This window comes from Corvus hawaiiensis, chromosome 1 (assembly GCF_020740725.1).
Source record: "Corvus hawaiiensis isolate bCorHaw1 chromosome 1, bCorHaw1.pri.cur, whole genome shotgun sequence".
Lineage (NCBI taxonomy): Eukaryota > Metazoa > Chordata > Aves > Passeriformes > Corvidae > Corvus > Corvus hawaiiensis.
The window spans coordinates 32010168-32029167 of record NC_063213.1 but is presented as its reverse complement, the minus strand read 5'-3'; the positions used below and the strand labels follow the sequence as shown (position 1 = coordinate 32029167).

The 19000-nt window shown below is 40.0% G+C and overlaps 1 protein-coding gene across 7 annotated transcripts; it reads left to right on the top strand.

The window, feature by feature from the left end:
• Positions 1-1385: 1385 nt before the first annotated feature.
• Positions 1386-18433, top strand: GPR141 (G protein-coupled receptor 141). 7 transcript variants are annotated; one of them, XM_048298875.1, is made up of 5 exons: positions 1386-1458; positions 6657-6801; positions 10475-10536; positions 13491-13769; positions 15309-18433. In XM_048298875.1, exons 4-5 carry the CDS (start codon positions 13749-13751, stop codon positions 16254-16256), a joined length of 969 nt encoding a protein of 322 aa, XP_048154832.1. In that variant the 5' UTR covers positions 1386-1458; positions 6657-6801; positions 10475-10536; positions 13491-13748; the 3' UTR covers positions 16257-18433. The 7 variants fall into 7 exon arrangements, with proteins under 7 accessions (XP_048154832.1, XP_048154818.1, XP_048154851.1 ...); XM_048298861.1 differs by having other exon boundaries at positions 13326-13769; XM_048298894.1 differs by lacking the exon at positions 13491-13769.
• The last annotated feature ends 567 nt before the right edge of the window (positions 18434-19000 follow it).

Genomic DNA, 19000 nt, shown 5'->3' with positions numbered 1-19000 from the left:
GACTTTGAAGAAAATGTCTGAAGTCTTTCATGCCTTTCATAGCTTGTAATATAGGACCAGTACGCTATTACACAGATGAGATAAATTCAACATTGTTTTTAATTTTTGCATTTGGGTGCCATGGAAAATATTGCTGCACTTTTTATATGATGAAAGGTATTACTATATCTTTTTAACATTGAACTGGCTTTAAGTTTTAAATGGCAGATCACTAAAAGAGTATTTCTAAGCTTAACTGGTTATTGGAAAAACAGTTTCCTTATCAAACCTTGGAAAGAGCAGTCAGACATTGCTAGGGGAAGTATTATATTTTCTACAACTATTGCTTTTTATTTTGTGAAATCTTAACATAGCGATAGGACAGAACATTTAATGAGCTTTTGGGTTTAAAAGTCCCCAGGCATATGCCCTTAATTTGGAAGAAAGAGAACATCCTTATTCTGAACACTTTTATTATTCATACTGAGCTCCTGGGAATGCAACATCAAGATTTTGAAATATGAGTTTGTCCTACTCTGCTACTTGTTGCATGGCCAGGTTTTGCAGCTCTTCTGCTATACTACTGATAGAGAATGACTTTTTGAAATTAAGTGGGGTAAAGGAATAGTTGCAGCTTTGCGTGTACCCGTGTTGCTCTGACAGATTTCTGGTCGCAGATGTATCAAATGGATACAATTAATAGAGCCAACAGTGTATTATAAAGATGAGCATGATATCTCATAGCAAATTACCCCCACATCTTTCTTCTTTTCACATGCCTTATTCTCTTCATTTATAAAAAGTTTGAGTCAATACTTTTCAGGTATAAAAAGCCTACAATATACAAAAAGCATATGCAGAGTGGATGCTCACATCTCTCTGGAAGACTACTGTTTCATAAAGAGAGAGAAGCATTTCAGGAGTACCAGAACGTTTTCAGCCTTGCTGGCTACCTAGCTTCAGTGTTGCTATAGATATTTTACCACTATATCATGAGGAAAGTTCCCTCAAGGGCTCTCAGATCATAATTTAGGCATTATCTGAGCAACTGAGAAAATCCTGTTGAGAAGCTGAGTGGCCATCGTACCACAGGAGAGGAATGCCGATGTCTACATATATCCACAAACACATACATGTGTTATTTTCACTTTCAGTACAGTTAGCCCTCTTACTTTCACCTGTAGCTACTTACAAAAAGACACATTTTGCAATAACTGAAAATATTTCACATACACTGATCAGAACAAGAATAAATAAAACCCCAAAACACATCTTCATCAATGAACTCGAAAATTTAGATGACAACAACTGGTCTAATCCTGTCTGTCAGCTGTTTGTGGTTTATGAGCAATGGGTGACATTTCAGGAAGCAGACAGAGCTGGCTTGCAGTAGCAGTTCCTCAGCAGTGCTTCTCTGCAAAGTCCAGGAGTCACACGGAGCGAGGCGAGTGTCCTGCTATGCTGCTGGAGGGTGGCTGGGTAAGTGCTGCAAAGGTCCTCAGCAGAGGTACTAAAGTACTGGAGACAGACCAGGAGGAGGGAGATATTATTAAACTCAAATGAGAAGGCTGCAGATCTGGATGGAGCTTAACGTTTCCTGGTGGGAGGTAAGATTACAGCAGAACTGGGGGGAAACATGGCAGGAGAGAAATTAAAAGTTAGAAGCTGGGTTCTTAGTCCACTGCAGCAGTTATGAATGACATATTTTATGAAATCAGTGGAAGTAAAGTAGTAGTTTAAAGCATATTTTGGGAATCAGCATTGCAGAAGGGGATGCTGGTCTCCTTTTACAACAGCATCCACACTTTCATAATACTTTCTGAAATTTATTAAAAGACAAGAAGAAAGTGTTATCGGTTTTGCCAATCAATCTTTGAACAAAGAATAAGGAGGAAATTTCCATAATGATTCTACTGGCTTCCTCATTGGCTCTGATACTCTTTCATGATGAGTAAATTTTTCAGAATCAGCTCAGATACTGATCATCTCAAGTCACCCTCATAAAAGGTTGCCAGATCTGCCTTCTCTTTGGCACTTTTAGACACTGCCCCTGATGCTCTCAGGCACTCAGATAGCTCAGCAATGAAATGAAAACTCATCATGGGCCGCAGCAGCAAGAGCCCAGCCAGCAGGTCAAGGACTACAGCTGTCAAGACAGGGTGTAATTATTCCACTCCATTTACTACCTGTTAGACCACACCTGGGATGTGGTATCCAGATTCTGTCTTCCTTGTCCAAGACAGACACTGAAAAATTCAGAGTAGCATAATTTAGCATAATTTCCCCTGCTGGAAATATTCAAGGCTCAGTTTGATGGGACCCTGGACACTTCAGTCTATAGCCCTGCTTTCAGCAGGAGGTTTGGCAGTAAAATCTCTCGAGGTCCCTGCCAGCCTGGATGTTTTTAAGCTTCAACAGTCACGATCGACACAGAGTGGGATATGCGCATTACTTTCTGCGAAGTCACTCAGGTATCAAAACTAGCTCTGGAGCAGCTAACCGAAGTACTGAAGCCTCTAAGCCTGGAAAACATGGATAAATCTGATGAGGGTGTGTCACTTCAACACAGATTTATCACCAACTACCTATTTAAAGCTAGCTTAGATATTTCTACACAGCATTGTGTTCTGAAATGCACACATACCTCAGGCTCACATGGCAACGTGCAGATCTTCTATATCCAATGCTGTACAGAAAGACTCCATGAATTCTACTGTTTTACCCCTAAAAAAGCCATGTGCAGGCTGCTTTGGAATCTAAAACAAGAAAGTCCAGGGAAAAGATACCTCAGAAAAAGCATGATATAATGCTAGAACCTCTCACCAGTTTAATGAACTTCTTCCGAACCTAGAAGAGATCTCTGTTGCACAGCTGAAATTAAGTTCATATGAGGATAATATTAGGTGTGGGAATGGAATGAGGTCAGACACCCATTAACATGGATAGAGGAAACAATCTGAAAATTAGGTGGAGATAGCTTTTGATGAAGAATTCATTATTGTATTGTCAGCTCACTGAACAGAGTGAAAGCTTACGTCTTAAGTGAAAATAAGGGGGAAAGAGTTTTAGCCAAAATAAGAGACATAAGGGAAATCTGGAGTGGATACAGATTAGGCATTGCTTTATCTGCACTTACTGTGCTAAAGGTACTTAGTAGTGAATGGTGAGCTCTCTCACCATAAGGGCTGTAGAAATCATTGAATCACTTTCATTGATGATCCTGATTTGATGGTGCAGAGAGAAAAAGGCAGCAGTGGAAATTGCTGCTCATTGAGCTGATGCTTCTCATTTTCATCTCAGTTGCACAATTAAACACATTAACTGTGTGCTTTATTTTCTTAAACTCCTCAAATTCTTACCATTACTGATATCAACAGGAGAGCTATTTTGGTGAAATCTTTTCTGTGAAGATGTATTTGAATTAGTGCTTAATGTGCTGGCTTGAGAACCAGAAGCAATGGGGCTAAAGAGGTAGGATACTATGGCCAATCTAACCCATCCTGCTGAGAAGATAAAGGTCAGGTTGCTGCCCTACTGTTGCTGTTTTGCTTTGGGACCAGAGCTCATATCTGCACAGGTGCCCACCACGTCAGGCACCCACCAAAGCCTCTCTATCACTCCCCTCTGCAACTGATCAGGGGAGGGAAAATATAAAAAATGGTTCATGGGTTGAGATAAGGACCAGGAGAGATGACTCACCAAATACAGTCATGAGCAGAACAGACTCAGCTTAGGCATATTAACTGAATTTATTACTGAAAAAATCAGCAGGATAATGAGAAGTAAAAGCAGATCTTAAAAACACCTTCCCCGCCCCCCCCCCCCCCCCCCCCGTTCTCCCCCCTCCCCCCTTCCCCCTTCTTAGCTCTACTTTATTCCCCATTCCAGTGGCACAAGGGGATGGGGAATGGGAATATGGTCATTTCATGCCACATTGTTTCTTCCCCTGCACCAATGTGAGGTCTCTCCCTGGGGGATAGTACTCTGTTAATTTCTCCAGTGTGAGTCCACCCCATGGGAAACAGTTCTTCACAAACTGCTGCAATGTAGGTCACTCTTCCCTGGGGTGCAGTCCTTCAAGGACAGCCTGCTCCAGCATGGGTTCCCCATGGGGTCACAAGTCCTAGCAGGAACTTGTGGGCTCCTCTCTCCATGGGTCTGCAGATCCCTGCCAGAACCTGTTCCAGCACAGGCCTCCCACAAGTTCACAGCCTCTTTCTGGCTTTGATCTGCTCTGGCACGGGTCTCCTCCATGGGCAGCAGGTGGATCTCTGCATCTTCATGATCCTCCATGGGCTGCAGGGGGATAGCTGCTTCACCATGGACTTCACCATGGGCTGCAGAGGAATCTCAGCTCTGGTGCATGGAGCAGCTCCTCCCCCTCCTTCTCCATGGACCTTGCTGTCTGCAGAGCTGTCCTTGTCGCATGTTCCCACCCTGCTCTTTTCTTCCTTCTTCTTCTTCTTCTTCTCCTTCTGTTCTTCTTCTTCTTCTTCTGCTCTTCTTCTTCTTCTTCTTCTGTTCTTCTTCTTCTTCCTCTTCTTCTTCTTCTCTTCTTCTTCTTCTTCTTCTTCTGTTCTTCTTCTTCTTCTTCTCTTCTTCTTCTTCTTCTTCTCTTCTTCTTCTTCTTCCTCTTCTTCTTCTTCTTCTGTTCTTCTTCTGTTCTTCTTCTTCTTCTTCTTCTTCTTCTTCTTCTTCTCTTCTTCTTCTGTTCTTCTTCTTCTTCTGTTCTTCTTCTGTTCTTCTTCTTCTTCTTCTGTTCTTCTTCTTCTTCTTCTTCTTCTTCTCTTCTTCTTCTTCTTCTTCTTCTTCTTCTACTACTACTTCTACTACTACTACTACTACTACTACTACTACTACTACTTCAGTATTTTATCACAGAGGCATTATCATCATTTCCAACTGGCCCAGTCTTGGCCAGTGGCACATCCATCCTGGAGCTGGCTGGCATTGGCTCTGACAGACTTGGAGGAAGCTTCTGGCAGCTCCTCACAGAAGCCACCCCTGTAGCCTCTCCCACTACCAAAACCTGGCCTTACAAACCTAATGCACCAGGGTGTCTCCTACAAAATTCATTTTGTACCAGCTTACGTTGGTGCTGTTTGGGTCTTCTCTCCACCATGCTTCACTGACTCCATGTGGATTTTACTAGATTTTTTTTTTTTTTAATCTGTACATCTGTCATGTAGGGCTCATAGTATCATAGAGGAATTTCCTGTCCGTCGGTCTTCACCTAAGGCTTCATTAGAGCTACAGTGAATAATGACACAAAATACTGGGCTCTTATGCTTTTCAGTGATAAAGAAGATGTACAGAGCATTAAACAGCCTGGATGAAATGAAAAGAAGGAGGTTAGAAAGGGAAGCTATTTCATAACATTGTTTTCTGTTCTGTTTTTCTTCAGAGAGGTCTAAAGATCAACCAAGTACAGGGGTCCAGTGCAACACCACAGCAGGACAGGGCACTCCAAAACTGAATAAGAATATTTGGACTGGCAAAACATCATTAAGGCCACAAGCAGCATGGCCCAAGATTTTCTGTGGACTCCTGTGCCAATGAAATGGGGAGAAGCTAGGGGAAAGCATATTAGGTGGAGAGTGGGACAAAGGGAAGGTGTGGGTATTCCTCCACAGCCCAGAACAGCAACACTTACCATAAGTGTTTCTACACCTATGGCTGGGCTGTCTAGCTGCTTTCTTAAATATTTCAACTGAACTTCAAATAGGCAAAAGTTTTTAAAAATGCATTGGTACTGAGATTATTGACAACACAATTGGCTTCACAGTTTGGCACAGAAGATCTTACTTTAATACAGTTTCTTATCATTTGTTCAGAATGGAAACCTCCAGATTTAACTGCAAAATGAATCATTTCAGCCCAAACAATTTGATGTAACAGAGCACTTGCATGCACACAGAGCCTCACTCTAATATGCAGAGTGTAGCTGTGCTCATTAAGGAAAGGCTCTTGCAAACCAGTGTCATTTTAGAATGCAGTGTGGAAAAATTCCCTTGCAGTAAGTTCCTCCTTTCTGACATAACAGGAGGAACCTGAATTCCTCTCTAACCCAACTGTAGCAAAAACATTATGTATTTAATTGTGTTTATGCTAAGGTAGCATTCATTATCAATTAGTGTTGGCAGCAAGCTTTGCTTTCTGTACTGCTCTTAGGCAGACACTCTTATACTAATGCAGGGAGGTTTGTTCCTCAGATAACACATTATAGCATATTAAGTTTCATAAATATCTGTATGTGTATATTCAGCAGAAAAGCGATCTTTAGTAAAATTATTTTTTCCATGCACCTGATGATAGAGTTTGCATTACCTCTGCAGTGAGAAATCAGATTAAATAAGCAATCTGGGAATAAAACAGTATTAGTAGTTGCAGTACACATTTTGAAGGTGAGTAGCAACAGACTTGTGCTAAAATCCTTTTAAAAAATATATTCTTCCTTACAACACACTGCCTACCCCAGCAGGCAATTAGGGAGGTTAGTACCAAGTTCAAACAAATTTTAGGATGAGCACTGTCTTTTCAAGGAGAAGGGAAGGATTTTTTCTTCTCAGAAAGGCATATATGCTTAGAGAATTGGCGTGGTGCTGCATATATTATTTCTTTCTCTGCAGTCTAATGTCATCTTTATGGTAGGAGTAATACATCTCCTTGTCAATCAGGTCCCCTTCCATTTTTCTTCACCCTGGTGAGAACAAGCTCCCAAAGTGAGTGAATTGCTGTGCTGGATTCCTGATGAAAGGCACATCCCCTGAAAAACCTACTGGCTTGCAACAGATATGAACTAGTAAAATTCTTCAAAGAAAGGTAATATTAAAGTTGGTGATAGACTGCTAGAAGGGTGCAGTTGTTAAATGTAAGTAATACACTTTCTCAAAAAGTCCACTTAGGCTTGAGGCTGAGCAGATACTTTTTGTATGCAGTTCTGTTTCCTCCTCCTACCCTTGGTGACAACCACTGAGGCCAAAGCAGAGTCCGGTAGAAAAGAGAAGAATGTATGGTGAAAGTTGGGCAAAAAATTAGCAAAGCACTAGTAACACTATAACAAATAGTGTTATTAGCATTAGAACAATTGGTTTCTAGATCTGGGATCTCTCCCACACTATCAAAGAAGAAATACTGCAGATTTTGATGTGGACTTAGGTTTTGATTTGTTTTCAGTACTCTTCTGAAAGATCTGGATTCTGGTAAGACCTGAACAGAAATTTGAGGGGTTTTTATTGATATGCTATACTTCAACATGGTGCAATTTTGGCATTTCCATTCACAAGGTAGTGAGACATACTGAAGGGGAAACAGACTTTATCCATACCACTTTGCCTCAGGTATGTTTAAGCAAATTTGAGTAATAATACCCAAGGATAGTAATTTGCAAAGCGGATATTTTTTTCCCCTAAATCAGGAAAAGAAACTAGGAGGAGGCCTCCAGATGTATTTCTATTTTTCAGAGGAGCTTGAATTTATGTCTCTGCTATGCAAAGGTGTGTGAAACAAGGAATTGCAAGTCACATTTTACTCCCTGTACTTTTCCAAAATGTTCTTTCGGATATGTCACAGGCAGTATTTCTCACTCATAGGACACCTTGCACTGCCTGGGTGACAGCCACAAATCACAACTGATCCAGAACCCAGACAGAATCATTTTAAGAAACCTATAATCTGTAAAATGTTTTTGGCTGATATCGATACTGAATGTCTTTCGTTTCGTAGATAATTAATATCTTTCTATTCAGGTGCTTGAAAGAGTAAGGCACACTAGAAATATGAGTCAAAAATAGGATTTTGTTGGTAACAGCTATAAGTTGGTCACTCGAATGACATACTGCCTTTCAGCTCTTCATATTAGCAGCTGATCTTTTACTTAATAAGAAACAGCAAATAGCCTGTCACAATCGAAGCTTAATAACTGATCAGCCAGTCTTACATACTAGGCCCAGGACCACAGCTGGCACTAGGAGGGACTCTGAGCAGATCAAAAAGCAGGCTTTTTGTAAGGAGCACAAATTATTATGAATGATGCCCTCCCTGACTTTATGTAACCCACATCAGTTCAGTGTTGTCAGGGCCATCACTCAAGCTTTACCCACAACTAACTAACAGTCGGGTTACCTGCAGTGAATTTACGGTCTCCAGGTGGATCTTATGTTTTGCTTTCTGCCATTTACGTAAGTGAAGGAGAAGACTATTTTTCTAGAAGACCCAACCACCATGCTTGCATAGCTCCATATAGTCCCCTTCTGAATTAGCACTCTAAATCCTTGAGTCCTGGCACAATAAATGTAGACAAACAAAACACCTGTGTTGCCATGGTTATTCTGTGTACAACTCTAAGTTTGGAACAGCTGAAAAATCACTGACAGCATGTATTAAGCCTGAGCAATAAAGGGCATAATTCTCTTTCCTCAAGGACCTTTCACACAATCGAGAGTAGAGGTACCTTGTTGCTAATCAGTCTCAGGACAAGTAGTCCCTGAAATCTGGCCCAGACTCTCACCTATTATTAAACAACCTTGGCCCTTGAAACTGTTGCTGTAATGCAAACTCAAAGTAGGTGGTGGTGGAATCCACGATACAACAGCACTATGAAAAGACATTATCACACTTTTGATTTTTAGGGTATTGCTAAAACTACCAGCAATTACCCAGAACTTCTAAAATACATGCTTTTCTAGTATTTGTGTTTAAAACCAGTGATGCTCTAAAATAATCACATTCTGCCACCAGCTCAGTACATTACAGTTGAAAATATAAACATACCAGTCTGGAATCATTATACATGCTTTTGGTAAATCATGGGTAAAATTGCATCAATTTAGCAGGGAAAATTAATTGCAATGATTTATATTAAGCACTCTATGCCTATCTAGATCTTGATGCTAACTACAAATTAGAGACCAACAAAGGTAATGAGGCTGTCTGTCCCAGATCATACTCTGGTGTTTCACTATTTGGTTTAATCCTGGATTAAAGGACTGAAGATTTGCAAACTGCAAACATATGGAAAGAAGTCAACCTGAAAAACTCTAATTCATTTTGACTGCTTGAGAAAAACAGCATTGTTATTTATCAACAAGATTATATAACTTGTATGTTATGTAATTATTATATTTCATCAAAAATATATATCCATATTCAACATTAAAACATTACTTATGTTCTAACTTATGTTTAATTATATATTAACTTATTATATGTATCAAAAATGTTGTATCATTTAAAAACCCACATACAGATGCTACCTGAAGGTCTTAAAGGTACCTTAGCTTTCTCTCCACTGGAATGCATTCATTCTAGAACAAGACCTAGAGGAAGCCAAGACAAAATTACTAACGTGAGAAGGCACATGTCTTGATTTAAGGATATCTTAGCTTTAGTTCTGGCTTTGCCATGAAGTTTTCAGCTTTTTAGCTGTATGCCTTTCAACAGAGCTTTGAGACCAGGTTGCAGAAAGGTACTAGAGAAGAGCACAGCACTACTATTATGATCACCTTTTAATATTATCTAAACAGTTCTTTAGCTGTCAGCAACTGTTAAAATTGCAAAATACAAGAAGACAATTTCCATCACGTACCAGTCTGTTGTGAAGTAGCACTGAACAGGACTTCCCTTGTGCTTTTTTAACCAAATGTGAAGCAACAGGATGCAGTCAGTTAAAATGTTCTCACGTGGGATTACATTTAAAAGTTGTATGCCTATACTGTTGCTTTCAAAACTAGTATACTCAAATATAATCATGAGTTCTAACAGAAACATGTTAAGCCCACAGGAGGGCAAAACTGACCTTGCACAGACTCCTTACAGAGACTCAGTCCCACAGTAAAATATCATTTACCATGCATATACCTCACAGCAACCATCATTGCTCGATGAGCCTTTGATACTGGCATGGCTAATAATTTTTTAATTGAATCTCCTAGTTTTCCCCTGCTAGCACTGTACAGCTGTAGCGATGGCATCATGCTTTGAGATCCAGATACTGAGCTAAAACCTTGGCAGAAAGCAGAGATGAGAAATCGTGCTGGGCTATAGAGTGAGCTTTATTTCATCCCTCACACTTAGGTGTCTCTGACCACATCCAAACCACACTTAGTTGCAATCTAGATCATATTTTGCTCTTGTCCTGCCCTGTTTTCTCAAAACACTCTTTCAAATCATCCCCTCCACTCTGGGGAACAACCTTTCCAAACATGTGTCTTTGTGAACTGTGAGGCTCACATCTGTGTGTATAGTTTGTCATTTTAGGCAGTAGTATAAAGTACTGATCAGAAATGGGAGGATTTGAAGACCTCTAATGGCTAAGAAGTAGCTGCAAGGTAAAGGATGCTGTGATGCAACTAAAATTCTTCCCAAGGTTGTGTGCTCATGGGCAGCCCTACCTTCACACAGCACAGCCTCAAGGTTATTGTTTTGTCATAAGCTCAAAGAAGGAAGTAAGGCAATGACTCTTAAAAGTATCAGGTCTTTTGCTTTTTGTTCTTAGAGCTGACATAGAATGAAGATCGAAGTAAACAACACTTGAAGAGCAGAGAGAAATTCTAATCTGTAAGTATACACAGAATGAAAAAAAAAGCCTTGGTTAGCAAAGTTTTTAAAAGAATGCTTGCAAGTTTGGGGGGGGAAGCATTCAGCGATCTGTTTGTTTTATTTTTAACCCATTTTCTGCACAAATGATTTTTCATTGTGTTTTGTAATTTCCTAGTAAAGGACATTATTGCTTCATTCTTTTCCATATTGCTACCCTGTAGTTTTACACTGTCTTCTAAAACTGGGAGGCAGTGCATTTTGCTTTCATCCATCTTTGTGTGTGTGTTTGATATCACCCAGTCTCTGTAAGGACCAGAAGGTTTGTTCTCTCTGTTATGATACAGATAAGGAGGTAAATAATGACTTTTAGGAACACTTCATGGTTTCAATTTTTTTTGTGTAAAAATAGTGACAATCTCAAGTGAAAGAGGACTAACTCAACATGCTTTTCCATCCCATTTGTTCTTCAATGGACTGAACTGAAACCACAAAATACCGGTATAATGTTGACACAGCCTGCAAGACATGAGCCCTTGAGCTGCTGAATGAGTTAGGGGAATCATGAAAAGTTGTTTGAAAAAAGTCAATGTCTAAATGTAAAAACACACTTGCTATTTAATATTATTTTATTTGTAATGTTTTCCATTAAGCAGGTTCTTATACCTCAAGCTTCAGGTGTGTGTGGTTATGTTGAAATAAAAAGAATTCTGCAATTACTCTAGTGGCTTAGCCTACATTACCATAACACAGCATGGAATTAGAACAAAATGAAATGCAATTACAATGCCCTCAACAGAAAACATCTTTGAGACTAAATGAGGACTCTGTGAAACAAATGGAGATTTTAAACAGACTTTTGTTAAAAAATATTTGTATTTTGCACTGCCTCCAGCCTAGTCTAGTTCAGTGCAGAAGTGTCAGTTCTGACAAACACTCATTTTTCAATTTATTAAGTCTGTTGAAAATAGAAATCTTTCATTTGAATTGAACTTTTTTCTCCTCCAAATTCAAATGAAACTTCTCAGTTGGGTGCATGCAGGCAGCAAATGCTTCTTCTGCAGAACCCAACTGTCACAAGACATGAAAATCAGTGTGAAGCCTGCCAGTCTCTCAGCAGACGTGTATGGGGGGATAAATTTTGCAAACACTTGTTATACAGAGTAGAGCTCACTGTTTGACAGAGATTGTAAGAGTGTCATCATTTCTGACAAATGAGGTGGGGTTTTTAATAAGTTGATATAATGTTGATGTAACATAATGGTGACTCATGGACCTGGTTGGGAAAATAGCATACAATGAAGGGAACAAGCCAGTGACAGGCTGATCTGGATTGCTAAATCAGGCTCAAACTAGCAATAAGCATTTTACTCCTGCCAAATGCAAAGTTGTTCATCTAAAAACAAGTTCAAGAATAATGGCAGTTCACTGAGAAGCCACAGGTATGTCTGGAATCAAAGCAGAAGTATCTTCTGTCTCATATCAGAGACAGGGGAAGTCAAAATTTGACAAAAGGTTTTTAAATCTAAAGACAAAGCCAGAAGCACATAAAATGCCTGGAATCTGAGATTGTACAAATTCTGTCCAGAAGTATGGTTAATCTTTTTTTCTTTCTTAGGTCGTTGGGGTTTTTTTAAAGTAGTAACACAGATAACAGTAAGATAAAAGAGAAACAAGTTCCTGAAGGTTGTAATGAATATTTTTGAGTTGGAAAATTTTGACAGAGTTCAAATTGTTTTCATAAACTATAGAATCACACAATAGTTTGGGATGAAAGAGGCCTTCACGATCATCTAGTTCCAACAGCCCTGCTATGGGCAGGGACACCTCCCACTAGACCAGGCTGCTCAAAGCCCCATCCAACCTGGTCTTGAACACAGACAGGGACTGATCATTATGACTTTTTCTGTCCTGAAGAGAGCAGTCCAGGAAAGTCTTGCAGACTGTGCTGCACAGGCAGTCACATGAAATGAGTGTGATGGCAGTATCCACACTGACAACTGACAAACCTTGAATGCACAAGAATCTTTTTGCTGACCATATTTCTGGAAGAAACCAGCCTCTGGCCTGTTGGCAATCTACCTCCTTTGTCAGACTGAAACAGCTATTTTTGCAACTGTCCCCCAGCCCTTGGCACCAGCGGCTGCTGTGGCATCCAAATGAAGTGGTGCCCACCGTTGCCTCATGGCTGCTCAAGGCTCCTGTCCAGCAGAAGTTCAACCGAGTCATGAGAGGCTTAGCACAGAGGAAGACTAAACCTGGCTCCAAGACTTGAGCAATATCACTGAACTGGCAGTTGCTGGAGGGGATGGGAAGGCACAGGAACAAGACCAGCCGTGTCGTGTAAGGTCCACGTTAATTCTTTTTCCACATGCCTCCTGCTAAATTCCGGCAAGAGGACTTGTTAGTTGCATTTCAGGTCAGTAGGTTATAGGACTGTGAATGTCAGCACGATAGGTAATCTCATTTCACCAGAAAGCAGCATTTCCTCTGTGAAACATACCCTGTGTTATGCTGTACTCTGTATTCATCACGCAATGATATTTCAGTGGGGTGCCTGTACTACTGGGGAGATGATAATCTCCTATCACAGCTGCTAGTAACTTTTTTTTGGAAGATTAATGAAAATTACAACTCCTGCAGAATCTTACTATGTAGGGATTTAACGATGACTGCAAAATTCTGCAGAAACCTGCATTTCTGTTGCCTATTTGCAGACAAAAATAGGTCTCTTGCTGCCCCCTTCATCGGAATGTCTAAGGAAAATATCAGTTACCTGACTTCTTCTTATCTGTTCTTATTGCCTTCAGTTCAAGTTTCACTGCTGGGCTCCAAAGGGTGACAACAAGGGGTTCTTCCTCTCCAACTGCAGCCACACTTCCAGCGTGCTACCCTTCCCATTATGACACTTCTAAAATATTTAAACTCTAAACACGCATTTTAAATCAAAACAGTGTGATAATTCCACTTTTCAGAGACATCTTTTCAAACACGAATTTTAACAACCTGGAGAAACTGATGAAGAGCTATTGCTAATCCCTTCTGACTTGAATGTTTGTGAGGATGAAATTCAGTGTCTCAGAAACAAGAACAGAACTGGCAGGAACTTGCACCATTTCTGATGCAAGAGCTGCAGTGTGCCAATCTGCAGTGACTTTGATGAAAAGTTCCTTCACTGAAACCCATTGTAATTCTCTTAATGTACTGGAATTAGTTGTCCACATAACTCTGAGATGCAAGATCAAACAGAAAAGGTCAGTAATGTCAATTTGAGATATGGCACTTATATTTATAATAAGATATCTGAAGTCTTGGATGCATTGGGAAAGTTAGAGAATAACTTTTCAATGTATGAAGAGATCTGGATTACTGTAAGGGTAAGTGCTTAGAAATATTGCTAAGAAACAACACAAACCACCTGAGGTGCATAACAGATATTCATTCCCCACTATGAGCAAAATCAGTTTATAAAATTGTTATAAGCATTTCTTCTTTTCCATAAAGTGAGTGGACTGCTAAAAAACTTTTCCCCTTCCCAACTTTTGGCAGTTTGTACTACCTAAAAAAATGAAAATAAAGCTGAAACACTATTCATACTAAGAGACTGAGGAACTACTTTCTGAAGCGAAAAGCATTTGAGTATTAAATGAAAAATCACAAAAACTCAGCTGGGAGAAAACCCCCTCTTATGTTGTGGGATTCACTGGTGAAATGGATGACTTACCAGAGCCAGTTTTAAATTACAGTTCAGGTAGCAGTAGCAGTATAACTGGGATAGTACAAAGCCCAGTACTGTTCAGTTTTCCTCATTTCTTTTCTGTAACTGTAGTGTGAACATCCTCTGGACATTTTTATAGATGTAAAAGTGCTTCAGGATAACATCCTACCTGAACTCTTCCCCTCCTATATGATCTTGTAGTACTTAAAATCATAACAGGAGTTGCCTTTAGATTGATAAGAATTATTTTTAATCTCTCTTTTAGAGAGTAGTATATTAAAAATGTATATCATACTTACTAAACTTGCTAATTCTGTTCGGGCCAGGCAGGATGATTTACACTCACCCAGGATGTCCTTTCCTAATGTTTTCTAACAGCCCATTTTGTAACACCCAGTTACTGCATGTAAAATATGAAATGGCCCTGAGCACGAGGATGGTACTGCCCACACTACTCTGCCTGGCAGGATCTAAGGAGGATTTTCATGGGGTCTGGGTATCCTTGGTGTTTAATCCCTTGCTCAGAGAAACTGTCCATGGAGAAGAAGTTGACTGTAATGTGTGCAAAACTCAGCTCTCTATAACAAACAAAAATTTGTGGCTTAGATAGAACAATATATGGTTGTTATCTGGGCCTGGGAAGAACAGATTTGTGTTGCAAATAAACAAATTGATGAATAAGTAGCAGAATTCAAAAAATATCTCTGATCTTCACTGTAAAAGCATGCAGATGCTCAGAAGAGAGGAGAACTGATAACACAGCACAAAAACACCACAATAATGTAATTTCTCTAAGGATCATTTCTCCCCACATATTATTGATTCATGCTTGTTTTTAGGGGTATGATTGGAAATGTCTTAAGGACTAGACCAGCTATCTTCCCAGCTTTCTCATACATTTTTCTCTAGGCTGGAGGATGTTTGGATAAAAGTACAGGCTACAGCTACTGATACCATCTGTGAGGTTTCAGGATTATTCTTTGAGCAAGAGCCAGGTGGGAAGCCCTTCAGGCTTTTTAGGTAGGCCCTCTCATTCCTACCTTATCTTAGACTTTCTGTATTCTTCCATTTCTAGAATATGTACCAGGAAGATCTCAGGAACGTGACTGAAGGGACCAGGAACAGCAGTGACTCCTCTTCTGCCTTTGTACACACCAGCACCATGAGTGCCATACTGGTTACTGTCTACTCGGTGGCCTTTGCTGGAGGTGGAATTGGGTCCATCATGATGGCGTTTGTGCTGCTTAAGATGAACAGTCTGTCTGTGACCACGACTGCCATCATTAACCTGGTTGTTGTGCACTGCCTCCTCCTCTTCACGGTGCCCTTCCGCCTCCACTATTATGTGAAAAAGAAGTGGGTATTTGATATGCCATTTTGCAAAATGGTGAGTGCCATGGTGCACATCCACATGTACCTGACCTTCCTATTTTATGTGATCACACTGGTGATCCGGTGGCTCATCTTCTTTCAGTGGAAGGACAAGGTGGAGTTTTACAGGAAGCTGCACGCCATTGTGGCAAGCGCTGCTGTGTGGGTCTTTGCCATGGTCTTTGGGTTGCCGCTCTTGTACTTTGAGTACGGACGCTCAGGCTTATACAATAATACAACATGCTTCAAGTTCCACAAAGAACTACAGCAGGAGAGTGTGAAGGCCCTGAACTACACCATAATTGTGGCTGTTGCTCTCGTTTCTTGTGTCCTCTTAGGCTTGCAGATTTTCATCCTGGTAAAAGTGGCGAGAAAATTTTCCACCTCCCTCTGTTCACACCAAGAGTTCTGGGCCCAGGTAAAAAACTTGATTTTCATCTGGGTGATCATAATTTGGTTCCTTCCCTACCACCTGTTTAGGGCCTATTACATACAGCATGTGAGTGATTTTGACCAGTTAGAAAGCTACAATGAGGTTTTCCTAAGCCTGACAGCTCTGAGCTGTCTCGACCTGCTGTCATTTGTGCTCAGTGGAAACCGCTTCTTCATGCAAAGTGTGGGGATGCTCCACAGGAGGTCGCCTTGCTGCTAGCATCAGCCTCCTGCAGTGTGTGCAGGACCTGGGATAGGACAGTGATGGACAGACATGGCAAACTTCCTCCTCAGCAAGTGACGGTGTGCCCTGGAAACAGTACAACACACTTGCACAGGGCTCTGCACATCAGCTTCCTGAAGTAATGGAACAAACTGCCTCCAGTGTCTCAGCTGGCAAATGGGAAGGTGACCTCAGCAAGTTCCTCATGGTGCTACCCAGTGAGTTGTGGATGGACCTGGAGAAAAGGGAAGAAAGGCCATAGGCTCTTCTGTCTTACTGTTTTTACATCAGGGTTTGTGAAGTCAAAGGCACTAAGAGGAGACTTGAGAATTGCAATGTAGAAACACAAAGAGAGAAGCAGGTTTTTATGGACTAAGGTACAGATTTTTGAAATTTAAAGATCTGTATCATTTTCCCATATATTTCTTATTTATTCCCCACAAGCTCTCATAAAATAGCAGGGAAGATATGGTTCTTCCTGAGTAGAACAACTTTCTTCTTTACTGTAAAGAGAAGCATAACTTTCTAAGTGAATTGAACAATTAAACCACCCATTTAAAACTAAACCAGTGATAGTTATTTCTTAAAATATTTTCTCAAAATCATTTTTTGAGATGGTATCACTGCAGCAGAAAAGAATTTTGTTATCTTTCTCACATTATGAAAATATGTCTAAAAAAATTATACATTGTTACTGAAATGGACTTTTCAAGTTCAAACAAAAGCCAGTATTATTATTCACAGAATTGTGCAATTAAAAAATATTTTACCATGAGAACAATTTTATTTAGATCATTCAGACAGAAGTTGCCTTCTCTTCAAAAGGCAAATATTTTGGGTATCCAAGGTTACAAGGCTTTCTCTTTTTTTGTCTTATGTTGATTTTGTGCAAAGTTTATAACTAGTTACTCACAGTGTCTTTAGCTTGAAATCAATTCTATAAATTTTGTACCCTGTACTGGTAGAAAGAATGAAAATACTACTGCTTGGATTGGAGGGATGGAAAAAGCTAATAGACCCAGGGTAGCTAAAAAGCTTATTATATCTCAGTGAGGCATTGTCAGTTGCTGTCTCTGAAGACAGAATTAAATTCCACTAAAAGAGATGGAAAATTCAGTAAAATATTTCTGTGAAAGACATTCAGGCTTTCATAGCTCAGCTGCTTTACACCTACCCCCCCAAAAAAATATAAATCTCCGACTGCTCTAATTCAAGACACCAATGGCTAATATATCTTTCTTCTTGTTGTCATCTGCATAAGGCCACATTTTTTCATCCAGAGTTAGTGGGATAATAATTTAATCATTTAACTAATTAGAGGTTATCAGCTGATCAATTTCCATGACAGTCTCTCCTCATGATGCTGTTGAAATGCACCTTTTCGCATTTTTGAACCTTTCCATTCCTTTCTGCCTCACCTTCAGCATCTCTTGCACATCAGACAGCAATAAAATAACAATTGGTTGATCTTGTTGTACCTGTGCAATCTCATTGCTTTTGGTCCCACCAAGATGGTTACTTTATAGGATCCCATCTCTTCTATAGTCTTTCTACCTTGTCTTCCTTCTTGCTTCAAGGTCCTTTATATCTATCAGCATGTTTGATCATAAAAAGGTATTTTCAGGTCAGAGTATGAGTCATGCTGTATCACACCAAAAGTTGGAAATCACATGAAGGTCATAACACAAGTGAAATGTGGGGCAGCTCTCATGGCTCACCCTTGGCAAACATCCTGGACCACATCTGTTAAGAAAGAAATGTGAGAGCTTGCAGTGTGTGTGGATTTGAGAAAAATCTGTCCAAGAAGGTGTTTGTTCCCAAGGGATCACAGTAAAAAGGACGACAACTACCAGCCAGATTCAACAGTAGCTGAGGAACTACAGACTCAAAACACATAAGGAGTCAACTTGAATGTGTAGTTCACTACTAGTTAACTGTGTGTCATTAAGAAAGCAATAAACTGCTGTGATCTAGATTTGTTTTAAAGCCACACAAACAAATCTTTTTTCTCCTTGTGGTGGGAGAGGATGGAAATTGGCTCCAAAATTTTGTTTCCTCCCATAGCAACGTGGTTGGTCAAAGAAAATGCCTTGCATGCATTCTGTAGGCACTGCATAGCTTTGTAACATTATATCATAACCCTTCTACTATAATAAAGTTATTAACAAACAAAATTACTATGTGCTGAAAAAGTAAAGCAAGTTCCTCCTACAAAAATGCACATAAATTAAAAGTATTTTGTATCCAAGTCTGGAATGAAACATAAAACATGTTTTTACAAACAGTACTTTCTGACCATACAGCCCAACTAATCTTGTTCATCCATGTGTTAAAATCACAAGTCATTTAATTCTTGTAAAAATGCACACTTTCACAGTAGCCTGCACCACAGCATCACAAAAAACAGTACTGGCTTTTTTCCTCAAATAAAAATTGATGCTAATGATGTTAATACTAACTCAGCATGATAATAAGCAAATTAGGGGGTCATAATTCCATTATTTAAGTTGGTGATATTATCCAGCATCAAGTCACGGGACTGTCTATGCAAACTTTATGTCTACCACTTGTCTTGCTTTGTGAGAGTCAGTGTCTGGCAGAGAAAGCCTTCCCTTGCCTTGAGAGAATGAAGTTTCTCTTAACTCTGCCAGGAATTGACCACTATTAAGGAAGGGGAACTTCCAGTTACCATCATCTGCTTGGTCAGAGGCACCACGGTCCTGAAGGAGACCCTTATTTTG